The sequence below is a fragment of the Symphalangus syndactylus genome, chromosome 8 (genome assembly GCF_028878055.3).
Source record: "Symphalangus syndactylus isolate Jambi chromosome 8, NHGRI_mSymSyn1-v2.1_pri, whole genome shotgun sequence".
NCBI lineage: Eukaryota > Metazoa > Chordata > Mammalia > Primates > Hylobatidae > Symphalangus > Symphalangus syndactylus.
The window spans coordinates 129,618,968-129,643,349 of record NC_072430.2 but is presented as its reverse complement, the minus strand read 5'-3'; the positions used below and the strand labels follow the sequence as shown (position 1 = coordinate 129,643,349).

Sequence of the window (24,382 nt, the reverse complement as noted above, 5' to 3'; positions counted from 1 at the left end):
AGATGGCCATAAATGGAAGGTAGGAAACAGTCCATAAAGTAAAGATGGGGAGAAGAATGAAGATGGTTTTCGTATTGGTCAAATATTTAAAATATATTTATAATGTATTTGCTCTGCCTAGAAAATCACCTCACCTATCCGTACTCACCCCTCCAAAAAATATTAATACTCATTTTCACTCTTTCCACTCTATTTCATGAGGCATCTAATAAACACCTCCAAGATGTTTTTGTACACCCTAGAGGGTGGTCTTTGGCAGTGAGCATCAGCTCTCTCGACTGTTAAATTAGACACGTAGATAATCTCTAAATTATTTTGGGTGGTTTCATACACAGCTTTAAATAACATTGAATCATACTGTGTGGAAGATTTTTTTTCAGTTATCTTTCAAACTTCAGATTACACTGAGGATAAAGTCTCAATTTAATGTTAGTTTGTCCCTAATGCTTGCCTAATATTTGCAATTCTTCCCCTTCACACAAAGACCGAGTGGGCTTGGGCTTAGAAACTTTGGTAGACAACAACATTGAACTAAAACCGAATGGCAACATTTATTTAATTTTGTCCTTGTATTATACCATTACTTTCAGTTATTCTATTTTTTGCAAGTGATACTGTTGTCCTGTTTATGGTCAAAGAATACAGTTTTAGTTTAAAATGAAATTTTATGGAAAAAAGGTAGTCATTGATTCAAAGGATTTTGTTAAGTATATACTAACAGATAATACTATGATTTGGCAAAAATCAAGATGGTGGGACATGAATAACTGACATTCAGTTAACATTGATCTAATATAAAATCCAATTAGAATTACAAAAACCGTACATATTTTGAAGATGGCTTTTCTCCTCTTCTGAATTCACCAATGATTGAAATCTTGTCCTTACATTGCTGAGAGGTGGTATGATGGCCCATGGAGAATAGAAAGTTGTTTGCCATTATCCATGTGTATGGGATAACAGTGGTAATCTGCTATACTTGAAGCATAAAATCACCATTTTGACTCCTAGAGATTTGTAGGGTTTTTGTAGCAGCTGTACTACTCTGATGGAAGGTAGTACAAATTCTATCTCATGACAAAAAGGTTTTTTTCCAAAGAGAACATGAGGTCTCGTTTCTCAGTTCACTTTCAAATTGCCTCTAAAATATCTAATGACCTCTTTTCTAAAATTAGTTTCATGAAGGGCTTGATTGATTTTAGGCTCTTTATAAATTTAATTTAATGTTCATTCTCCATTGTATTATTGCCCAGCATGAGTCAAGACAATCATACTTATGATTAGAGAAATAAAGCAAGGCCTTTGGGGGCCAAGTACAGAACTACCTTATCCCTGAGCTGGGAGGCTGAGCCACACGTGGACCGAATTGCTGATGGACAAACTCTAATGGCTCTTTTAATGCAAAAAATGCATTCTGGAAGCAGGAAGCTGCTGGAAGAGTCTGCTCTGAAACTGCATCAGCACACTCTTCACATCCTTGGTTCTGTCTTAGGAAAACAAATGCTCTCTGAATTATTAAGCCGACATGTAGCTTCATGCCTAGAGCACAGGTGCTTGAGTCGGAGGGATGTCAATTCAAACACAGCTCCCCCATTTCTTAAGGCTAGCTCTGTGGCTCTGGGAAGTTATTTAACCTCTCTGGGCTTCCAGCTTCTCAACTTCAAAATAAGGATGCACTAGTTTCCTAGGGCCACCATAACAAATGAACATAACTTAAGTGGCTTATGACAACAACAGATACTTATTCTCACAGGCCAGAAGTCCAAAATCAAGTCAGCAGGGCCACACTCCCTCTAAAAGTTCTAGGGGCAAATCCTGTCTTGCCTCCTCCAGTTTCTGGTGGCTCCAAGAATGCCTTGTCCTGTGGCCACACAACTCCAGTCTCTGCCTTTGTCTTCATATGTCTTTCCCTCCTTTTCTTCCTTTTCTCTCTGTGTCTTTCCCTCTGCTATCTCATAAGAACACTTTTCATTGGATTTAGGGCCAGCTTAAATAATCCAAGAGGATTTCATCTTGAAAGGCTTAACTCATCTGCAAAGACCCTTCTTCCAAATAAGGTCACATTCATGAGTTCCAGTGATGGGGATATGGGCATATCTTTGGGGGAGCCACCATGCAACCCACTGCAAGGCATGATCATGATACTTACATCACAGACAAAACAAAACGAGAAAATGCTGAGCACATACAACACGCTCAAGAAATGCTATCATCATTTTATGATAATTAACTATCTCCTTAGTTTGTCATTATCATGTTTATTAACATTTTGATAGACCTAACTACATTTAACATAACAGTGAGCTCTATTATGATTGGACCTGTAGAGCAGATGTGAAACTCCAATTGCCATTGAACAAGTCACACAGAGAAAAGATGGCCTCTTTCCGCAAAGCCGCTTGGGAGTCACTGGCCTTATTTTATCAGCGTAAATGCACATTATGGTGGACTTTAAAGAGACAATATTTCTTGTAGTTTAGGAGACAGGATGGCCATTAGAGATCAGGGATGCTAATGAAATATCAACAACGTTACCTTGTAAAATTTGGAACAAATACTACTATTAGATAAAACTTTTAATTTGAAACCAAAACAAGTGAAGGGTATGTCTGTGTTTTAGATTTGCCTTTTTTGAACAAAAGGTTCATTCAGTCAAACATGAAGTTAACACACTCAGGAAAGTGTCAGGATTTCAGGATTGTGGGTCTTTCTTCCAATTCGAGTTGCATCAGCCACAGTGCTAAGGAGAATTCTACTCCTAAGATCAGCCTTCTGGTGGAATCATAAAACAAAGGCCCCACACCACCATCAGTGAACTTAGGATCTCCATGGGGATGTTTACCCAAAACTCAAACTGAAAAATGTAACCTTCCAGCCAGGCACGGTGGCTTACACCTGTAATCCCAGCACTTTGGGAAGCCGAGGCAGATGCATACTTGAGTCCAGGAATTCAAGACCAGCCTGGGCAACATGGTGAAGTCCTGCCTCTACTAAAAACACAAACATTAGCCAGGTGTGGTGGTGCACACATAGTCCCAGCTACTCGGGAGGCTGAGGTGGGAGGATCACTTGAGCTCAGGAAGTCGAAGCTACAGTGAGCTGAGATCATGCCACTGCACTCCAGCCTGGGTGATAAAGTGAGACCCTATATCTAAAATAGAATAAAATAAAAATGTAACCTTCAAATTCCTTCCCATTCTCAAATGGAGATGGAATTTGTCACTCTCAGAATTTACCCTGGTCATTTCTCGGTTCTTGCTGTCTGCCCCAAGACAGACCACACTGATGTGGTTCATACCAGTTCTGCAGTGTTGAGCATCCAACAACATTCTGTGGGTGATGAGATGCCATCTGCTGGCTTTTTTCTTTCTGCCTATGTGGATGTTTACACCTGCCCGAGCATGCAAGACAGACCACACTGATGTGGTTCATACCAATTCTGCAGTGTTGAGCATCCAACAACATTCCAGACTGCTTCTGGGAGCTGTGGGTGACGAGATGCCAGCTGCTGGCTTTTTTCTTTCTGCATATGTGGATGTTTACACCTGCCTGCCCATGCAACCAGCTCCTCGTGGCATGGCGTGGCCGTTGTCTCGCTATGATGAGGAGTCACTGAGACACTTTCTGTCTCCGAATATTCTCATCAGTTAACAGTTAAAGAGAGCTGAACAGCTGACTAAATCTCAACCACTGAGGCCAAAGAAATGTATGACTTGTCTATCAATAAAGGACCCTAAGAGGCAGAATCAGGCTTACATCTATGTAAACTCACTGAGAAAGCCGTGTTGTTATTGCAGTTCTTGGTCTGTGCCTGCTTTTATTCAGCATGCCACTTGGGAATGGAAACGAAGAAATGATACTACAAATAAGTGATATTGAGGATGATAGTCTGTTCATTTTTAAAGGGCAAAATGGCAAAAAGGATGCATTTGCCCTTTGAGACCTCTTCTCACAATGGACAGCAGGGGGCAGTGCTAATATAGGCAGAGTTTAGCATCGGGTAAACAAGTGGTATCGGCCTTCAAAAGTCAGATGCCTTCGTGAGCCACATAGCCTTTCGCATTTGAAATACTCTAACTCACTTTTCCTCCCAAGTGCCATTAATTCATCCTTCACGGCCCAGGTCAAATAGCTTAGCCTCTGAGAAGCCATACGGAATCCCCCGACTGAGTTACGGTCCCTCTCTCTTGGCTATGGGTTGCTTATGTATGTCCCCTTACCAGCTCCCCGCAGATTCACATGTTGAAATCCTAACTCCTTAGACGGTGGTATTAGGAGGTGGGGCCTCATGGAAGATGGTTAGGTCATGAGGGCAGAGCCCTCAGGAGTGGGATTAGTGTCCTTATGAAACAGGCTCAAGGGAGCTCATTTGCTCCCTCTACCATGTGAGGACAAACCAAGGAGATGCCATCTGTGAACCAGGAGGCAGGCCCTCACAGACACCGCACCTGCTGACGCCTCGATCGTGGACTTCCTGCCCCTAGAACTGTGTGAAACGAATTTTTGTTGTTTATAAACCACCCAGGTTATGGTACTTATTATAGCAGCCTGCATGGACTAAGACACTGCCCTTCCACAGTATTGCAAATAAAACTCTATTATAGAAAGTCTGTTGTATACTGGCCAGGCGCGGTGGCTCATACCTGTAATCCCAGCACTTTGGGAGGCCGACGCAGGCGGATCACAAGGTCAGGAGATCGAGACCATCCTGGCTAACACGGTAAAACCCCATCTCTACTAAAAATACAAAAATTAGCCAGGCATGGTGGTGGGCGCCTGTAGTCCCAGCCACTTGGGAAGCTGAGGCAGGAGAATGGCGTGAACCCGGGAGGCGGAGCTTGCAGTGAGCTGAGATCAAGCCACTGCACTCCAGCCTGGGTGGCAGAGCGAGACTCCGTCTCAAAAAAAAGAAAAAAAAAAGGGTCTGTTGTATACTGTTGTGTAGCTCTTTTCATTCATGACTTACCAAAGTCCCGAGCACCTACCTGCTAGTTCATCTGTGTACTTACTGATAAATGCATACACCCTGAATGTGGCCAGACTACTGCTACTACTTCTACTATTAGTAGCTAACCAGTCACTTTAAAGTACTGATAAAATATCACTGCCCATAATAATGTTTGGCATCCCACTGTTGACACAAAACAGCACTAAGCCACTTCATAGGTTAACTCCAATTAACAAATCATTAGCCAGATTAACACAATAGTTTCTAGTGATTAATTTTCTTTTTTCTTTTTGGGATGGAGTCTCACTCTTGCCTAGGCTACAGTGCAGTGGCACGATCTCAGCTCACTACAACCTCTGTGTCCTCAGTTCAAGTGATCCTCCTGCCTCAGCCTCACGAGTAGCTGGGATTACAGGCATAAGCCACCACGCTCAGCTAATTTTTGTATTTTTAGTACAGATGAGGTTTCACCAGGCCAGGCTGGTCTCGAATTCCTGACTCCAAGTGATTCTCCTGTCTCGGGCTCCCAAAGTGCTGGGATTACAGGCGTGAGCCACCCGGCCTGATTTTCTTTCTAGTAGTAGCCTGTGACCTGTTTCGGGCAACCCTTCTCTGAGGGAAAGACACAGAAGCATGGCTGGCTCGTGGAGTCACTACTCTCAATCCCTTTTTCCCGCCCTACTGTTGGCGTAGACACCTTGGAGACACTGTGAACGTGTTGAAATTCTCCAGGCCTTCTCACAGGATTGGCACCAATTGCTTTCGATGAACTATGGACAGGAAATGCTCAAAACAATACAATTGTTTCTTCCTTTGCTAGAGAACTCAACTTGCACTCTTCTGCACGTGGAAAGCACGATTCTACGAATGACTATAATAAATAGAATATGTGTTTATAGATACTAGGAGATCCCCAGCGGTTCTTTCCTTCTAGTTTTAGAATCTGGCCACATAGATCATTATAAACTGCAGCAATAAGACTGAAGTCAGTTTTCTATCACGTGTAAAGCCAGTAATTGCGTGTGTGTGTGTGTGTGTGTGTGTGTGTGTGTGACTTGAGTGATCCCAATGCTGCTTTATAAATGATAGAACATAGCCTTTGTGGCTTCAGAAGACTCATCATGAATCTTCCCTGGGCCAGCTGTATTTTTGCATAGAAGGTGTATGAAATTGAAATTCACATCTCTTCCCTTTGGATATAATGTAATTTTCTAACTGAAGGTCATTTGCCAATTCAGCAGTTCCTGCTTCAGTGCCTTGTGACATCAGGCAGGATGCTGTCTGAAGAGTGATCGGAGAGATCCTGTTGCACCACACATAATAAAGCTTTCAATCCATAGCTGAGCTTTTCCAAGCTCTTGGCATGCAATAAAATACATATTTACTGTTGCATACTGTCAGATTGCAACTCTCAGATTGGAGACCTTGGAAACGCTGCTTCTTTGGGCTTAATTTTTCTTATCTGCAATTATGGGCATTAAACCAGACAGCGCTCATTTTAGACTAAAGAATCTACCAAAAAAAAAACCACCATTATAGCGTTTATGGATATTTTCCCAAGAGGGAATCATATTATTTTTGAGATTTACACCAAAATATAAGCTCCCAGAGGATAGGACTCTTTGTGTCTCTGTATTCACTGTTTTGTCCCCAGGGCCTGGGATATTGTCTGGCACAGACTAGCAGTCAGTAAATTTTCATTAAATAGAGAAAATAAGGAAAGAGGAGAGAGAGGGAGGGAGGCAGGAAGGGAGGAAGGGAAGAAAGCTAGCATATTAATATCTCATTAAGTTGAGCTTCACTCACTGGAATAACAGTGCTGAAGCAACTCTGAAGAAGGTGTTTGCAAGAAGTTTAATACCATGACTGAGGTAGGGCGTGATGGTCAACCCAGGAGGATCTCTTGAAGCCAGGAATGCAGCCTGGGCAACACAGCGAGACCCTTATTGAAAAAGAAAAAAAAGAGAGAGAGAGAGAAAGACAAAGAAAAACAATACTATAAATGATATTTTTTAGACAAAGTCTTACTCTGTCACCCGGGCTGAAGTGCAGTGGTGCCATCTCAGCTCACTGCAACCTCTGCCCCCTAGGTTCAAGAGATTCTCTTGCCTCAGCCTCCTGAGTAGCTGGGACTACAGGTGTGTACCATCACACCCAGCTAATTTTTGTATTTTTAGTAGAGTCGAGGTTTCACCATGTTGGCCAGGCTGGTCTTGAGCTCCTGACCTCAAATGATCCACCCGCCTCGGCCTCTCAAAGTGCTGGGATTACAGATGTGAGCCACCACACCCGGCTATAAATGAAATTTTAAGAGCAACACTTTCATAAGAGAAAACGACACTTCTAAGAATTTCAGCCATCCTTTTCTCATATAAAAATCACATGCAGAGAGCTGACTTCTGACCCTTTGATGGGGGGATTTGGGTATAGTAAGTGCTTGTTGTCAATCCCTCTGGGTTAACAGTGAATGGGAAAAGAAGAAGAGAAGAAAGAGGGTGCTTAGATTATGTTTTCCAGGTGTTTGCCAGTGAGGGAAGGTGAAAGAGTGCTTTAGCCAAAGAAATCTCAGAGTTGAAGAAAGTTTTATATGTGTGTGTTGTGGGGGAGTTATTTTATATATAGCATGAAGCTTTTATGCTGCTAAGGGGAAGGAGCCAGGAGAGGGGAGAGGAATGATTGATGGAGCAAGATCCTGGAAGAGATGAGAGTACAGAGATTGGTCTAGAGAAGGGAAACCTTCCCTTGCATCTAACACCAAGGAGAATGTAAGGGGGATGTAAGTAAATATTTAAAAAGAGCAAGAAGAGTACAAATAAGACCAAGGTGTTGAGCCAAGAAAACCCAGATGCTCCTGAATCATTTTGGTAATGTTTGTTTGCTCCTTGTTCATTCATTTTTATGCAGCTGCTAATCCTGACTCACAGAGAAGCAGCAATAGCGGCAAAATATTAAGGAAATATATTAAAAACTTAACATTTGGCATATTTCTAATTGAGAATCCAAAATAGATTGCCACTTTCCAATTCATCTTCATCTCACTCTTAGAATCCCAGGGCACCATGAGATTGAAAGTAATGAGAACTATAACCAGGAGGGTAGCACTAGAAATCGAAATATGGGCATGTGTTCCTGAGTCACTGAGAGCTCTGAGGGTACAGAACATCACAGCTTTTGGAACCTACATGAGGGAAAACAGACAAGAGCCAGCTGGAGCGACACATCTTTGTTTGCCAGAACGTTGTTTATATCTCCATGCCTACACGCCCACACCCTGCTTGGTCTTCTGGTAGCCCCCTGGGTTCTTTAAGGCTCTTTTCGAGCCACCAGTCTTCCGTCTGCGAATCTGCCTTCAGGTCTAAAATCTTCTCTGTGGCTTTGAACCATATTGCATGTCTGGTAGCAGCTCTCTTTCTGAATTCTATCCTGGTGCTTTCAAGCCTGTTAGTACATAGCTCTGGACTTCAATCTTGTGCTCACCATTCCTGCCTCACACCCTGGGTGTTGCATGTACTCCCACACGGGCTGCTGTCTAACTCCTCTCCTCCCACCCTCCATCAGCAGGTACATTTGAGCCGTGCTTGTTGCAGGCTGCACACGGATGGCAGTGAAGAGGAGGGCAGCAAAGATCACCCCAGTGTCTCAGGGAAAGTGGTGCAGCTGTTAAAAACAATAGGACAGCTGGGCACGGTGGCTCTCGCCTGTAATCCCAGCAGTTTTGGAGGCCGAGGTGGGCGGATCACCTGTGGTCAGGAGTTCGAGACCAGCCTGGCCAACATGGTGAAACCCCGTCTCTACTAAAAATACAAAAGTCAGCCGGGCCTGGTGGCAGGCACCTGTAATTCCAGCTACTTGGGAGGCTGAGGCAGGAGAATCGCATGAACCCGGGAGGCAGAGGTTGCAGTGAGCCAAGATTATACTGAACAACAGAGTAAGGCAGAAAGAAAGAAAGAAAGGGGGGGCAGAGAGAGAGAGAAGGAAAGGAGAGGAGAGGAGACCCCAAAGGCAATGTTGAATTTGGTGGGGAGCAGATTATGAAGACAGAAACATGAAAATAAGTATATGGGGGTTACAGTAGATTTTGAAGTTAGAGGTGAGAATTTGGAGATGCCAAATGTAGGGCAAATAAAGATCTTGTGAGGTTACATGAATACTCAGGTGGAACTGTCTTGTCCTTTCCTTCTCCTGCCTCTAATCAGAAGTCAGTGTGGCTAGTGGAGCTTCTGATCCAATCTCTATTCCTCACTCCAGCTTCTCTGCAAGACAGCATCCAGACTCTAATCTGGTCTGCCTATTGCACCCCTATATGTGCTAGATATTTGTCTCAAAACCACCCCTGATGTCTGGGGCCTGCATCTCCTTTCACCCTGAAATTTAATCTGCCAACCTGCATGCAGAGTCAAGTTTGAAAGCTGCTCAGTGCTTCTTCACTATGGGACCTCTTCACTATTAATCCCTGGTCATGTTGCTGATACTTACTGACATTATTATGCCAAACACCTGGCTAAGTGATTTCACATGGATTTTATTTGATTTTCGCAGTAGCCATAAGGGTTAGAAAACATTAACAAGGTGGCCATGCATTCCATTCTGTCTGTGAGTAGTCCCTATGTATGTGTAATTATTAACAGCACCCTCTCTCACTTTCAAAGGGTTCTAGTTTGGATGGTCGATTATATGGGCATCCTAACTGTTATTACACTTACTCTCCTTAGTTTACAGATGAAATGCAGAGAAGTTAAGTCCCTTCTCCATTGTCACACAGCTGATAAATGGCTGAGCCAGGACTTGAACACAAGTGGTCTAACCCATTGTGATTGAATTCATGTCTACAAGTCCCCTTGAAGTTTGGATGGATACCTGGCCTTTTAGGATTTGTTTCTTCTACTAATTTAGTTGTCATATTTTGTGTCATACCAGGCAGCTTATCCTCTTGCACCCCCAGCCAACTCCTAGTGACCACCAGGCCCCACTGTGTCTGATTAGAAACAGCAGATAGAGGGTGAGCTTTTATCACACAGTGTGATGAAGAGGAGAGAAACAAAGTGCTTGCTTGAGTGGTTAGGAGCCTTGAACGAGACTTTTATTGCATAAGCAATGGTAGGCCAATTAATGGCCTAGCCATTTATTTTGGACAACTTACTAGTTAACTCAAATTACCCCATAGTCAGTTCCAAGGAAGTAAATAACATCTACCATGTGACTAGCTAAAATGCTAAGAACAAAAATGCCATGTAGAAGTTTACCTAAAAAACCTGGGCTTTTGCAAAAATTGGAGTTTGGTTATCCATAGTATCCTTTTTACATTAAAACAAGCTCTTGGCCAAGAGTGTGAGCAATACACATTAAAAATTCTTCAAGCTGATATAACACCTTTTCCTCAAAGAAAACCAAAAAGTTAAAAATGCATCAATCACTTTCCACTTCCTGAAAACAAGGGAATGTATCGAGATTTGCACAATTAACCATGCTTTTTTAAAAGCATTCTCTCCAGCAACTGATGACTTATATTCTTGGCTCATTTGGACTGGGTGGCTCTCCGTGGTTCTGTCTTGTGAGGAGGGAGTGGAAGCAAGTCCCTGTGGACACCTATGCTACGCAACATCCTTTCAATGCTAGAATAGTAAAAGTTACATGAAAATATCCAAATTGTTCAAGACCTATAAACAACTACAAGAGGCCCTCCTGTGTATTATTGGCATGAAATAGATAGTAGGTGTTCAATAAGTGTTTGTTGAATTATATGTGTTGACATTAGATGATTTACTAAAGATGCTTCTTATACATTTAATTTGTGTGTGGCAGGGGGTGTCTACAGTGAGACTGTCTTCAAGGCGGACTCCAACAATCTCTACCTCTTGATACTCATGCCCTGTGTAGTTCCTTCCCACTCTGAATGGGACTAACCTATAGACCAATAGGATATTGCAGAAATAATAGTGTGTAACTTAGATTGGTCATAAACTTCAAACTCCAGTAACTTAGACTGGTCATTGTGGCTTTCTCCTTATCCTCTTGGATCTCTGGCTCTAGAAGAAGCCGGCTGCCATGTCATGAGGACACCCAGGCAACCCTGTGGAGAAACCCACCTGCTGAGGAAGTCAGTTCTGTCACCTTCCCCTCCTGACATGCCAGCCATGTGTGTGAACCGTGGGAGGGCACCTGCAGCCTTCAGATGACCGTGGGCCCAGTCAACATCTTGTCTGCAACCTCAGGAAACACCTTGAGCCAGAACTACACATCTATGCCACTCCTGAATTCCTGACACACAGAAATTGTGAGATAATAAATGTTTATTTTTGTTTAAAGGCATTAAGTTTTGGAGTGCCGTGTTATTCAACAATAGATAACAAACACAGATTTATTTTATGCATTGTGTGTGTGAGTGTGTGTGTGTGTAAAAATTTGCTTTGAACTAGAAAAAGAGCTACATAAAGTGAGTAGAAGAATGACATAGTATATACCCTGAAACAGACCAGCTGGAGGAAGATCTTGTCTGCTGACACTGGATGTGTACCAGTGACCTCTTCCCAAGGAGCTCCCAACATACGTTAGCAATGATGATTAAGTGTCAGGCTATACTAAGATAGAAGCTGCTAGAAAGAAGCATCTTTGTTGTGACAATATTTTAGTGAGTACTGCATCTCACATATTCAATGCCTGTAAGAGAAAGCAAAAGTAGAGACTTTCTGGTGGACGGTGTCTCCCACTTTTTGGAAAGGGTAATAGTAGCTGCCACTTGCTGACCTTGTAGTACTACTTCCTGGCACCATGCAAAACCTTTTATACATATTATCTCACTTAATTCTCACAGCAGTCTTCTGAGGGAAGTGTGAAGGTTGAGAGGAGTTAAGTAACTTGCTGAAGATTACCAGGCTAATAAGAGACAGAACTGGCTTTCAAATCCAGGCTGACATTTTCTAGAATCTTCCTTAACCAGTATGTATACTACCTCTGATGTCACATTAAACTTGATTTTGAAGCTTTATATCACCATTAGCTTCTATAGAGGTGGCTGTAACATAAGTTGATAGGCTACTCTTTTAAAAAATCTTATATATTAAATGAATTACAAAGCGATGTAATATGTCACCATTTTTATTCACAGACATGTAGTGATAGGCTGTGTTTTAGAACCCAAAGCATGTTCATGGGATATGCCCTCTCTTCGTCTCTATATTGGGTGGGGACAAGACCTTTATCAAAACTGCCTAAGATAATTTGTATTCCCTTCAGAAATGTAATAGGATCCTATCCTAACCGCACATATTCCTAAAGACCCAAGAGTACATGCAGTTGACCAGGTTTAAGGGTTTTTCAAGGTAGAAACACTACCAGCATGGAGGCTTGGCTCCTACCCCCACGTACCCAGCAATCCTGGAGCCAATCTCCATTTGAACTGCAGCTTTGCCCTCTGTCAGCTTGGCCACGTTGGGTAGGGGACAGAGTGCGCTTGGGGTTGGAGGGAGGGGGATGCCTTCTACAGTCAGAATTCAGTTGCACTTGAAAATAAAACAGGATAACAATACTTTGCCTAAAAGATGAACATGAATATCCTGCATTCTGTCTTGGATTCTTCTCATCTGAAATGCTAGGAGCCCAGTGATTTCTCCCACTTTAGGAGGTTCTCTGTTCTCCCATGACTGCTAATGCCACCCTGCAACGGAAGGCACAGTTGACTCACTTCGTGAGCTGCTGTGGACTGTGGATGCTCCCAAGTTGAGCCCATAACCAGTAGAGCTTCTCTTTTCACTGGGTTTTCCCAATATCTCAGGTGCTGTGTCAAGTGCTCCATTTGGATTATCTCATTTACTCCTCCTTATCATATACGAATCTGATACAATACATGACTACCATTCCCATTTCTCCAATGCAGAAACAAAGAACAGAAGATCATTTGCCAAAAAGCCACAAATCCAGGAAATGGTAAATTCAGGTCTGTTGGACAGCAAAAAAAAAAAAAAAACTTCCAAAGAAAGACCATCTGAGTCTTCTTAGTATTCCTTCCATCGACCTGCACCACAGGGCAACGCCGTCTACATATTAGAGCTAACTGGGGCGACTGTTCTGGGCTTGGTAGGCCCTCCTTCCACTGCCTGATTTCCAGTTCTTTCCTCTTACACTTCACTTTTCAGTGCTCCTACCTCTTTTGTGACACTGTCGGGGATGTTTATTATAGCCTTAAAAAATATATATTGTTAGGGGAATGTGGTATATCCCAGCAACAACTCCTATCTTCACCTCTACCTTAAAGTCCAGCCACTGGTCATTGGTGTTCTATCTGAATCTTTTTGTTAGATAAAGCTATAGAATCCTAGACCTAGAAGAACTCATGTCATCTATTCTAACTCTCTAATTTTATGGACAAGCAAACTTAGATCCAGAGAAAGAGATGACAAGACTTGTCTGCAGTCCTAATTAATGTTAGAGCCCAAAGCCAATTCCCTGCTTTCCCCACCTTTTCACACAAGAAGGAAGGCTGCACATGTCCTCTTGGGAACTGCAGTTGTCAGTAGCACAAACTGAAAATAATAGGAACAAAAACTTTAAGAATCCACATCTTGCAGTTGAGGTTGTAAAGAGAGGCTAAACATTATCTTATCAAGTTAATCTTCTGAATATTGCCACTTCTCCTATTCCTGCTGGACTTAAACTTTGGTTTGTCCCTGTTTCCTTTCAAAGCCCTGGAGCTGGGTGCTTTGCACCAACCCTAAAATGATACGTTGGGCGACTCCCCTGAGTCCTGGCAAATAATGTAAAATTGAGCTTGGGCTCTCTTTTTATCTTTAAAATTGATTTGGAAAGAACATTGTAAATGACTTTAAAGACTGCCATTTTCATGTTTGGAAAGCAATTCGTGATTATTGTAAACTAGATTTAACTTGGAATGTTTAAGACGTGGGTGGTTAATTCCTGCCACAATTCAAAGGGAGAAAAAATGAACACAGAAAATAAAATAGAACAAGTACAGAGAGTACAGTTAATAGCTCATTTATCCCATGTCATCCAAAAATATTTTTCACATAGCTAACTCTTGAAGATAACATAATTTGCCCAATTTGATCACTTAACTTTTAAAAATTAAAAGCAGTTGCTGGTAGAAGTTTTATCTAGAATGTGTCACAGATTTCTCCCTCCTGAACCCAAGGCCACTTGGACATAATTTGGTTTTTCCTGATGCATTAGTGTCCTTGTTGTGAATATATTCCAGTAACAACTCCTCCTGTGTTCACCCCTACCATAAAGTCCAAACATCAGCCATTGATGCATCAGTCATTTCCCTAATGCATCAGTTTCATCCATTGTACTGGGGTAGAACATTGTAATTTATATCCACCTTTCTAGTGTTTACCGCCCCAAACATGGATTAGTCCCAGATACTGTGGATATTGATTTTTTTTATCTTTTCCATTTTCTCAGATTGGCTGTCATCTGTCCCTTCCTTTGGTGGGTGGCTCATACCTTTAAGTTAGCCTGACTCAGCCATGCACCCTGGACCCATGGGCTGGTGAAGAGAAGTCAAGGAAACTTCCTGTCCCACCTCTCTCTTGTCCTTGCCACTTCATTCCAGTGCCAAGGCTCTCTCTTCTGTTTGAGTTACTGTTTCCGCATGGCTTTATTGTTTTTGAGCCTTGACCTGCAGGACTGTTATCTGCCCTCTTTGGTACTAACTTGGAATAACAATGATAATAACACAAATAGTTGTAATAATGATAACGGTGAAAGAATGATAACATCTACTATTTATGCCAGTGTTTTGTACTATGTGCCTTTGTTACAACAGTTATGTAGAAGGGTTCTTCTTACTCTTATTAGCCAATGGAGAAAATAAGGCTCAGAGAATTAATGTTCCAAGACAACAAAACTAGGATTCAAACATAGGTGGGTCTCTTCAACTCCAAAACTCATGCTTATTGCTCTGAATCACTTTCTAGGCTGCATTATTTTACCCTCATTCCTTCCCTATGTATGCAGCCTCAGCTCCATTAGATGGCTGAGTCTTTGGTGGGCTGGCTTTATAGCTGGGCCCACCACAACCCCTTCAGCCCACCTGCCTTCACCAGGGACATCCTTCCAGTAGCAATTGGCTGGACCAAGGCAGGTTAGAATGATATCGCTTCTGGTCAAAAGTCACCGTAAGTTTAGTTCAGCAAGCTCTTTAGAATCCTGCATAAGGTAATGGTATTAACCATGAGGATATAAAGACCTCTTCACTAAGCCACTCCCATTAGCTTCATAGAAGGAATCATGTGACATCCTTTTCTGGCTCTGGAGAAGTTGTTTCTGTCCCTTTTCAGGAATTGACTGTGATCAGAATAGTTGATGTTGCAAAAGTAGTGACCTTAGGGTAAGTGAGGTATTATTCTATTATTTCAAATTTGTTTACTCATGAAAAACAACAGGGAAGGGGATTTAGAAGTTGTGTCACATTACCATGGGAGCTAACTTCAAAGCACAGAGGAGACATATGCAACACCCATTCCCCCATCACTCAGGGAAGACTGTGTCCCTGGGAAAAGAAGAGTAAGGAGATTTAAAAAAAAAAGAAAAAAGAAAAAAAAACTACTTACTGGGGATGTGGGGAGAAAACAAGCAGTGTTTAAAAGTCCTTAGATTTTCTCTTTTCCAATAATAATTAGAATTTGTTGAATTCTTACCATGTGTTTGGTACTGAGCCCAGCACTTCACGTGAATATTAGATCCTCATTAATATTCATTCATTGAACAGATGAGGAAACTGAGGCTTAAAATTTTTGCTCAAAGTCACAAAGTTAATAAACAGCTCAACAGGGATTTACATTTTGGCAAACTGCTTCCTGATGCCTAAGTGCCACACTATGCTACCTTTTATTAAGAGTAAGAAAGGTTTAGTATGAGCTGAGAAGAGTTCAACCAAACATAGATGCCTGAGAAAGGTAAGTTATTAATGGAACATTTACATTATCCGTGTACTCTGCAGGAAGCTGATTTAGAGAGCAATGAAAGATAATTTTCTGACGCATCTAAATGTACCAACGAAAGAATAATCTGCTTTTGAGCTGCATCAATGCCAAAGGTAGAAAAATGAAAATAAAGGAAAGCTTGGCAGCAGCACTTGATTTTTAAAGCAAAAGAACAGTGTGCTTTTTTCCAAAGTGATTAATTGTACAACTCAATAAATGTCAGCACACGGGAAAGATGCTTGCAAAGAGGAGGCCACTATAATTAAGGGAAAATGAAGACAGAGAAACCTAAAGAAAAGGTCTCTACAAATCACAGTTGTGGGGGGATAAAAAGAGATCAGGGGTTACTATCAATAAACTTAAGTCCCAAGTCCCTGAGTAGAGGTAGCAGTAGGAGGGGCAGAGAAAGAATGACTTCACTGGGTTGTGTTTTCCACTTTTCAGCTAAGAAGGCACTGATTAACTCCCTCCTAGCCATTTAATTGAGTTCAGACGTGGCGGGGCGCTTACCCATCTGGAAACAGACATGGAAGAAGATTCTCACTAATCTTGCCCTGGAAAATGACCAAATCCCATGACCTAGTTTTACTGACTGGGGGCAAAATCCCCTGCCACTTTCAATCTAAGGTGTTCTCCTCCTTTGGGTCACTTTTGTTTAGGAACAATTGCTGAGCCTCTGGAAAATTTACAAAAAACATCCAACATGATTAGGGGCTTGATGATGAAGATGATAATGATGACAATGATGCTGTGATTTTTATTATCTATTGATTCATTCATTCCACTAGTCATTTCTGAGCTGTTATAGAAAGGCAGTGCTACAGCTTAAATCAGCAGATGGAGGTTTCCTACCCTCTGCCTTGGTCCCCATGTTTCTTCCCATCACATGACTCCACAGAGAACACTTGTGGTAGAGAAGGAAGATGAAACAAAGATTGCGAGGCAGTTGAGCTCCCACCAACTTGATGGTCACCCCTAGGTCCTCACACTAGCCCAGGAAGGAAAGTGGCTGGTTCCCTCTGCAGCAGCGACATGTTTGAGCTGTCAGCCAACTCTCCAGGATCAGCCTCCAATGAATTCAAGAGTGAGTGGCAGCTCTTCCAGCATGGGCAACCAAGTCCACACTCACAGAGTGTCCTGGGGTGATGGCCTCATTTTCCTCTTTCTAATTGGACCCAAAGTAGCCTCTTTTCTGGGGGCATTTTGGTGTTCACCAACATTTTATGTCATATAGGGGGAAGCAAGGAATGATAAAGGGAGCCCATTACGTTTCTGTATTCTAAATATATGCTTTGACAGCCAATTTAGGCAGTTAAGTCACTGCTGCCAGTGAACACTTCACACAATAAACACAGCACCTTAAAAAAATTCGTTTATCAAATTCAGTACATTTAAGAGTGGTTTCAATTCCCATCAAAATGCAATTTATATCATCACCTTAAAACAATCTGCTCAATTGTTTGCTGGTTCCTGAAACTGTCATCCAAGAAAAAGTCACAGACTTTCCTGTGAGGGACAGACCAGCTCTCAAAGGGAATTTTCCAAGGTTGCCTCACTACCCCCTGCCACATGCTAGTTCTAATTCTGATTCTGCCACTTACTAGCTGTGATTCTCCGAGGGAATCACTTAATTTCTCTGTGCCTCAGTTTCCTCAACAGTAAAGCAGGGATGATCACAGCACTGCCTCATAGAGGGAGGTGTACATGTATCCCGATGTGTAAATATTCATTAGCACTGTGCCTGGCACATGGTGAGTGCTAGAAGGGCTTGCTTTCTTAGGGGTGTCATCATCATGATTATTATTCATTGAGCATGTACTCCAAGGTGGGTGCTGGATATATAGCAAACAAGGTAAGCACAATCCTATGTCTTACAGAGAGGGAAGACATAATTTAAAATTTAAATCAATCAGGATGTAATTACAGCTAGTATGTTAGAAAAGAAACCCACAGGATACAGTGATAAGGACTGAGGTTCAGGGCTGTGAAGCAATGCCTGTTAGGGGAGGCTTTTCCAGGGCAGTATCACCTTTAAGCTGATCCTGGAAGCTGAGAGGGAGGAGACCAAACCTCTGTTATCACCCTAGCAGAGGCAGCATCACGCTTGTTCACTGAGTAATTATGGGCCAGGCTCTATGTTGGTCTTTGCAGTTACTCTCTTCCCACCAATATCCTGAAAGTGTAAAGGATGATCTCCATTTTACAGCAGATACTATTGAGGCTTAGAGAGGTTAGGTGACGCGTATGAGTCAGGCTGACTCTGAAGCTCGCTGTGAGCTTTTCTACTGTGCTCCGCTGGCCACCTCTTCCACCAGGCTGTCATTTGGACAAGCATCAAATGAGACTTGAACCAGGATGCTCGGTCCATATTGACTGTAGGTTCTGTCAGTCTCACTATAAATTAACCCAAACTAAGAGAGTTCCACTTAGTTTGGGGAGCTAGAGTACTCTGCCTTCTGGCCCTGGGATCAGGGAGAGGAGGAACATTTGAATCCTCTCCTTCACTTGGTCAGACTGACCTGTGGACAAACTGTTAGGTTGACTGGTGCACCAACTGCAGTCTTCATTTCTGGATACATAAGCCAGTCTGGCAGGCCGACTAGATACACACCCCATCCCCACTGGCCAAAGCCAAAATAGTGAGGGGTTCCACTGAGGTGCTGTCACCTATGCTAGGTATTCTGGAAATATTCGCCCTTCTTGGGATATTTGGTGACAGGTGCTCTAGTGTTTTGTCTGTGCAGAGAACAGGGTCCAAGGGCAGTTATCCAGTTACTTTCTCACATCCAGCCCCTGCTTTCTAAAGCTTGGAGCCCCTTTTGGGCTCTGTTGTGAGCAATGGCTGCCATCTGCTGTATCCTCTTGCTGTGCCTGTAAATTGTTCCTAAATACTTCATTTTTAGTTACTAATCAGTGTGATCAAATTCACTTTTCATTCTTCAGAGATGCTCAAAAATTCTCATTTGCTGAAAAAGTTTCCCACCTTTTCTCATTTTGTTGTAATCAATATATTGCCTTTATACTGCTTTGTTGTCATTTCACTTGGATTTGGGGAAAGAGGTAGCTAAAAAAATGTACTCCGCACACCACCTTGAGCTGGAAGTCAGGGCCTCCAGACTCCAAATGTGGAAGCCATGTTCTGCTGGCCAGAGGGCAGGCAGGTGCAGCAAAAAGATACTTCAAAGGTGACTCCTAACATTTGTGTTTTGGAAGCAGGGAGGAAGGTGGGGGTTAATTCAACCTGGGGGAATTAAGAGCCTTTCTCTGAGGAGGTGATGAATGCCTTGAGGCTTCACTGTTAGAATGTGGTTTTCCCAGGCAAGGTCCTTGTATTGGCCTCCTAGGGTACTAGGGCTGCTGTAGCAAAGCACCACAGCTAGGTGGTTTAAACAACAGAAACTCGTCTTCTCACAGCTTTAGAGGCTGGAAGTTGAAGATCAAGGTGCTCTTAGGGTTGTTTTCTGGTGAAGACTCTCTTCCTATCTTGCAAACAGCACCTTCTCACTGTGGCTTCATGTGGCCTTTCCCTTGTGCACACATGAAGACAGACAGACAGTGAGAGAGAGAGAGATCTGGTGTTTCTTCCTCTTCTTATAAGGACATTAGTTCTAGAGGATGAAGGCCCCACTCTTATGACCTCATGAAACCTTATTACTTTTTTAGAAGCTCTAAACAGAGTCACATTGGTGCTCAGGGTTCCAACATATGAATTTTGGGGGGACATAATTCTACCCTTAAACTCTTAACCTTTCCATAAATGTATCTTTATAAATAAGTTCTGATCATGACCTTATTAGGATCTTGAAATAGACCCACCAGAAACTCAGTGTGTAAAGCAATGCAACCAAGCTGTATAGCATCAGGGATATCCAAAAAGCCCTCGAGGCTGATTTTGTTAGGCTTCATTTCTCAATTTTTTATTTCTCAAATATTTTATCTAAGCTCATCTTTGTTTTTACAAGACAAGCATCTGTTATCAGCAATAGGTTTCCATGTACTTCATGCCTTATAGAGGATAGCAGAAAACCTGTCCCCATCCAAGGTCAGCATTATGCATCAGAAGACTCAGATGTACCAGGTCTTTTGGGGAGGAGAAGAATGTGGGCTTCACCTCCATCATGCCAAAGCACAGTCCAATTTGACACAGTCAAAATAGATGTAGGTATTTTGCAATAGATTAGATATATAGATTTAGACACACAGCTCTTACATAATTTAACAAAGCTGGGAAGGTCCAACACTTTCAATTGACATTATTTATTTAAATTAAATATGTATTTCCTTGCCCATTGTAAAAAGGTCTTTGGACATATTATCCCAGTGGTGGATATATCTACATGTACAGCCAAATCACTCTTAGGCCAAAAGATTTTAGAAAAGTGCTCTGAAAACTAAATTCATTAGTCAAGATTTGTTGAAGAAGGTTGGGCAGTCTACAGCTGGGCAGGTGGACCCCTGAGGCAGAGTCCAGAACCCTCCTAGGATTCAGTACAATTTTGGTGGTTTTTGTTTGTCCCTTCATTCGTTTTTCTCTTTTTTTTTTCTCCTTAACCTCCTTTTACTCTCTTGAAATGTCTTACTTTTTCCTCCTACATGTCTTTCTCCCTGGTCAATAAAATGTTAAAAGCATCTCCCTCCGTCCTTCCTTCCATTTCCTACGAGCATTAAGGCTACTACAGTCTATACAACATGGCTATCTCTGCTTTGAAACAAGAACATTTTTCACTGTACACAAATTTAAGATTTCATAAGTTCTGAATAAATTTATATATATGAAATAACATATAATAATGTAATATATAATTAATGACCCAGGATGAAATCTAGCTTCCAACACTTCTTTGGAAAATTTAGCCTTACGAATCGTTAGTGACATTATTTCCTAATCTAAGACAATTACTTAAAAAATCTTGTTTCTAGCATTTTAGGTTTAATAAATATCTTATTGCATCATGAAGTAAGACCCCACTAGGGGAAGAAGGCAGACAAGACAGCGAAGAAGAATCTCCAAAGTTCGTTTATTAGTAAGGCCATGCACATTTGATGTTTGGAGGCCAAATTAATGATTCATCTTATTAATAGTTCAAATAAAAATAGCAGACACCTGCTGAAGAGTTTATATCTAATCTTAAAATGTTTCCTGCATATCAAAAATTAGCCACGTGTGGTGGTGCACCCCTGTAGTCCTAGCCACTCATGAGGCTGAGGCACGAGAATCACTTAAACCTGGGAGGCCAAGGTTGCAGTGAGCCAAGATCCTGCCACTGCACTCCAGCCTGGGCGACAGAGCGAGACACTATCTCAAAAAAAAAAAAAAAAAAAAGTTTCCTGGGTGTCAACATGCATGCTAAATATGACAGAAACATGGCCATGTCTCTGGGTAGGTTTCTGTGTCTCCCACAACCCAACCCAATCTCCAGCTTAATTTACTATGTAAAATATAGAGCTCAGAACCCAACCCCTTTCTTGCAACTTTGCTGCATGTTTGGAATCTTTTATGAGAAAATGTTGGAGAACATACTCAACTCTTCTTTCCTGCGTTTCATCTTTTTATTTCTTGTCTACTGGATAATGGTTGTGTGTATTGAATTCCAAAGAAACTGATCCTTGGACATTCCTTTAGCTTGATAACAGAGGCTAACAGAGAGAGGAGGAAGAATGAGAGAGAGAATATTGAGAGCCTGTCAGCAGCCCGTCAATAATAGGGGTGAATTCCTCAGGGGCAGAGGGGATCGATGAAGGCGGGACTGTAATAGCTAGAAAGCATCTCATTTGTCTCCCTAAAGACTTTGGCATCTGCCAAAACATCTGATTCCAAAAGCCACCCCAGAGGTCAGCCAGATTTAGAGAGAGATGGTTAGAGAGGAGTTTAGAATGTGAAGTGCATCTTGCCTGCCAAGCCCATGGTGGATAGCGGAGGGATCTGTCTTGTCTCTCCAGCTTCTAACTGGGGCTGGTGGACTATTTAAGCGTTTCCAGCTAGCAGCTTGCTGCCTGCAAGCTACGCAGCCATGGGCAGATGATCAGAACCTACGGAAGTGATTGGAGAGAGATATGTCCTGGGGAATGGAAGTAAGTGGGTGGGGGTGGGCACTGCCATACAGGGAGCCCAGAGGGACCGTCCTATTTGAAAAGACACATTCACAAACATAGAAGCCTACTCTGCTCTTTGTCTCAAGTGGACACCATTAGATATAGATATTCAATACACACAAGCCAGACAGGCTAAATCGTAGCCTCTCTTCAGTAAATGGCCTAGTTGTTTAGAGTAAAAATGGTTTAGATTAGCACCCGGGCAGTCTGACAAAGGTCCAGAGGGAGTTAGGGGACTTGCCAGCATCATTAGCATTTTTTTCTTCTTTTTCCAGCAGCACTAAAATATGTTTGCTCAAAACAGAGGGAGATGAAAAACTACTGGCAGCCAGTACTTCTTAAAAGAAAAGAAAAAGAAGCATGTTTTACTTCTCTGGGGCGAACATACCAATTAAAATGATGTTGTGTTGTGACAGATTACTGAGCAATTAATGCTTATTTGAGCATCATGCTAGATGCTTCCGCGAAAGCAACCTTACTGAGGCTGGGGCGGCCACACGTTACAGCAAAACAATCCTTCCTCAAACTTCCTGCAGCACCCTTCACCGCCGAGGAGCCCAGAAACCACAGAAAACATTTTTTTTTCTTTGAATCTCCAAGAGTTACACTGGAAGAATTAGCTTGGCAGAAAGATCTCAACATTAAATTCTATTGGGGATTTCATTCTTTCCTCATTTGTAAGCAAAATCTATTTTCCATGAGATATTTTTAGTGCAAGCAGCCCCTGTTGCCCTATTCTCTTTCACTATACCATTAGATGCTGAGGCCATTCCAGAACGGACACGTGATTTCTAAGCATCTCTCTTTGGTTCTTTCCTAAGTGACTAGTCTCGCAGGAGTCAGGGAATACTAGACTCTTAACTACCAAAGACCTCAAAGTCCTTCCCAGAGCCTTGAATTCTTATTGATAGGATGTTAAAATGCTTTACAGCTGCATTTTCTAAGAGGTCAGCTTGGCGGAGCTTGCTCAGTGACCTCAGTAATAGAGATATTTTCAGCCCTGCAAGCTGCGTATGTAAATATAAAATTGTATTAGGCTGCAGAACTGCATGTGTGGGAACAGAACAACCATACTATTGAGAGGAAATCACAGGGGAACACTGGTGTCTCTCACGCAGGGCTGGTTAATGCGTGCATACTTCTGTTAAATCATCTTGATCTAGTGAACTCTATGTTTCAGATAAGCCAATTTCATTTCTGGAACTTATGAGCTATGAAAAGTAAAACCTCAATCACTTAGTGAGATGTCCAGCAAAATTTCCTTCAGGAAGTGTTTACATTTATTAAAAAAAATCATTTTCACTCTTTATATGATACCTCAGGAAAAATTGTCAGTGTAAAGTCAGATTTTCAGTTGCGTGATTTGAAAAAGTAATTTATTTGTGTGTCTGAGTGGGAAAGACATACTTATTCAGACCTCTGAAAGGAGAATCGAAGAGCTTCATTGTAATGAACAGGAAACATGCTCTCGATGTGAATTGAGAAATACTTTCTGAGCGCAGTGCTCTAATATTCCTGAGTGTGTTCAGTTTCCGTGGATCAAATCTTTCCCATCTCTGCATCCAAGCTATTTGGCCATGATCAGATGATCAGAGCTCAAGGAAGTGATTGGAGAGTGAGCCGGCTGCAGCTGCAGTGTAGGCTGTTTTCAGGGACAAGGAGCCACTGTTTTGCAAACATAGCATCAACATAGAAGTTATTTTGTAGGCTCCAGGATGCAGCGATGGGCTGCACTGCCAGCATTGTTCTGCTTCAAGCTTTTCGTTCTGTGGTCCAGAGGAGCTGTCCACACATTTGTAGACGACGCCAAGAGGAACCATCCCACGAAATTTTGCCTCTGGAAAGTGACGATGAAATGAATAGACCCAGAACCCTCATCATAATGGTATGGTATCCGTGGTAAAGCAGCCTCAGTGGATTGAACTGTTATTATAGAGAGGTTACAATTTAGGGGTTTTGGTGTTTAGTGTTAGATAAAGGCATGTGTGACCTAGAGTTTACTACTCTGAAGTAGTTTGGGGAAAATCTTTCAGAACTATTTCTATCATTCAAAGGGCGTATTTTCTTCTTCTTGTATCTGTCATGAAACTGTACAGCTTCTCGGTCTACTAGAAATTCTCTTCTGCCTCATGGTTTGCATGTTGTTATTAACTTTTGTGCAGAAAATAAGAGAAAAATTTGGAGTTTGGTTTAAGTGAGTGGATTTTATTTTATAACTATAATTTGAAAGAAGAGCCTGAAATGGGCATTTTTTTAAAAATCACATGTAACCATTGAAGTTGTATAGATGCTGATAGTTGGATCTTTAACTTCAGGATATTTGGGGCTTTTCTTTCTGACTCTGCAAAGGAAATGCCTTTCCAGAATGCCTAACTTAGGCACAATATTAGAATAAAGAATT

At 42.0% G+C, this 24,382-nt stretch overlaps 1 protein-coding gene across 11 annotated transcripts in view; it reads left to right on the top strand.

Annotated features, from left to right (window-relative positions):
• DOCK10 (dedicator of cytokinesis 10) overlaps nt 1–24,382 on the top strand; it is a 277,997-nt gene that overhangs the window by 35,530 nt on the left and 218,085 nt on the right. For 5 of the 11 annotated variants that reach the window (XM_063645744.1, XM_063645742.1, XM_063645739.1 and 2 more), the window contains exon 1: nt 23,690–23,866. The exons of 5 other annotated variants lie outside the window; for them this stretch is intronic. In XM_063645744.1, the coding sequence (XP_063501814.1) occupies nt 23,705–23,866 (162 nt within the window). In that variant the 5' untranslated portion in view covers nt 23,690–23,704. Of the gene's footprint in view, nt 1–23,644; nt 23,867–24,382 lie in introns of those variants that run through there. One more of the 11 variants, XM_055290799.1, reaches the window with a different exon arrangement.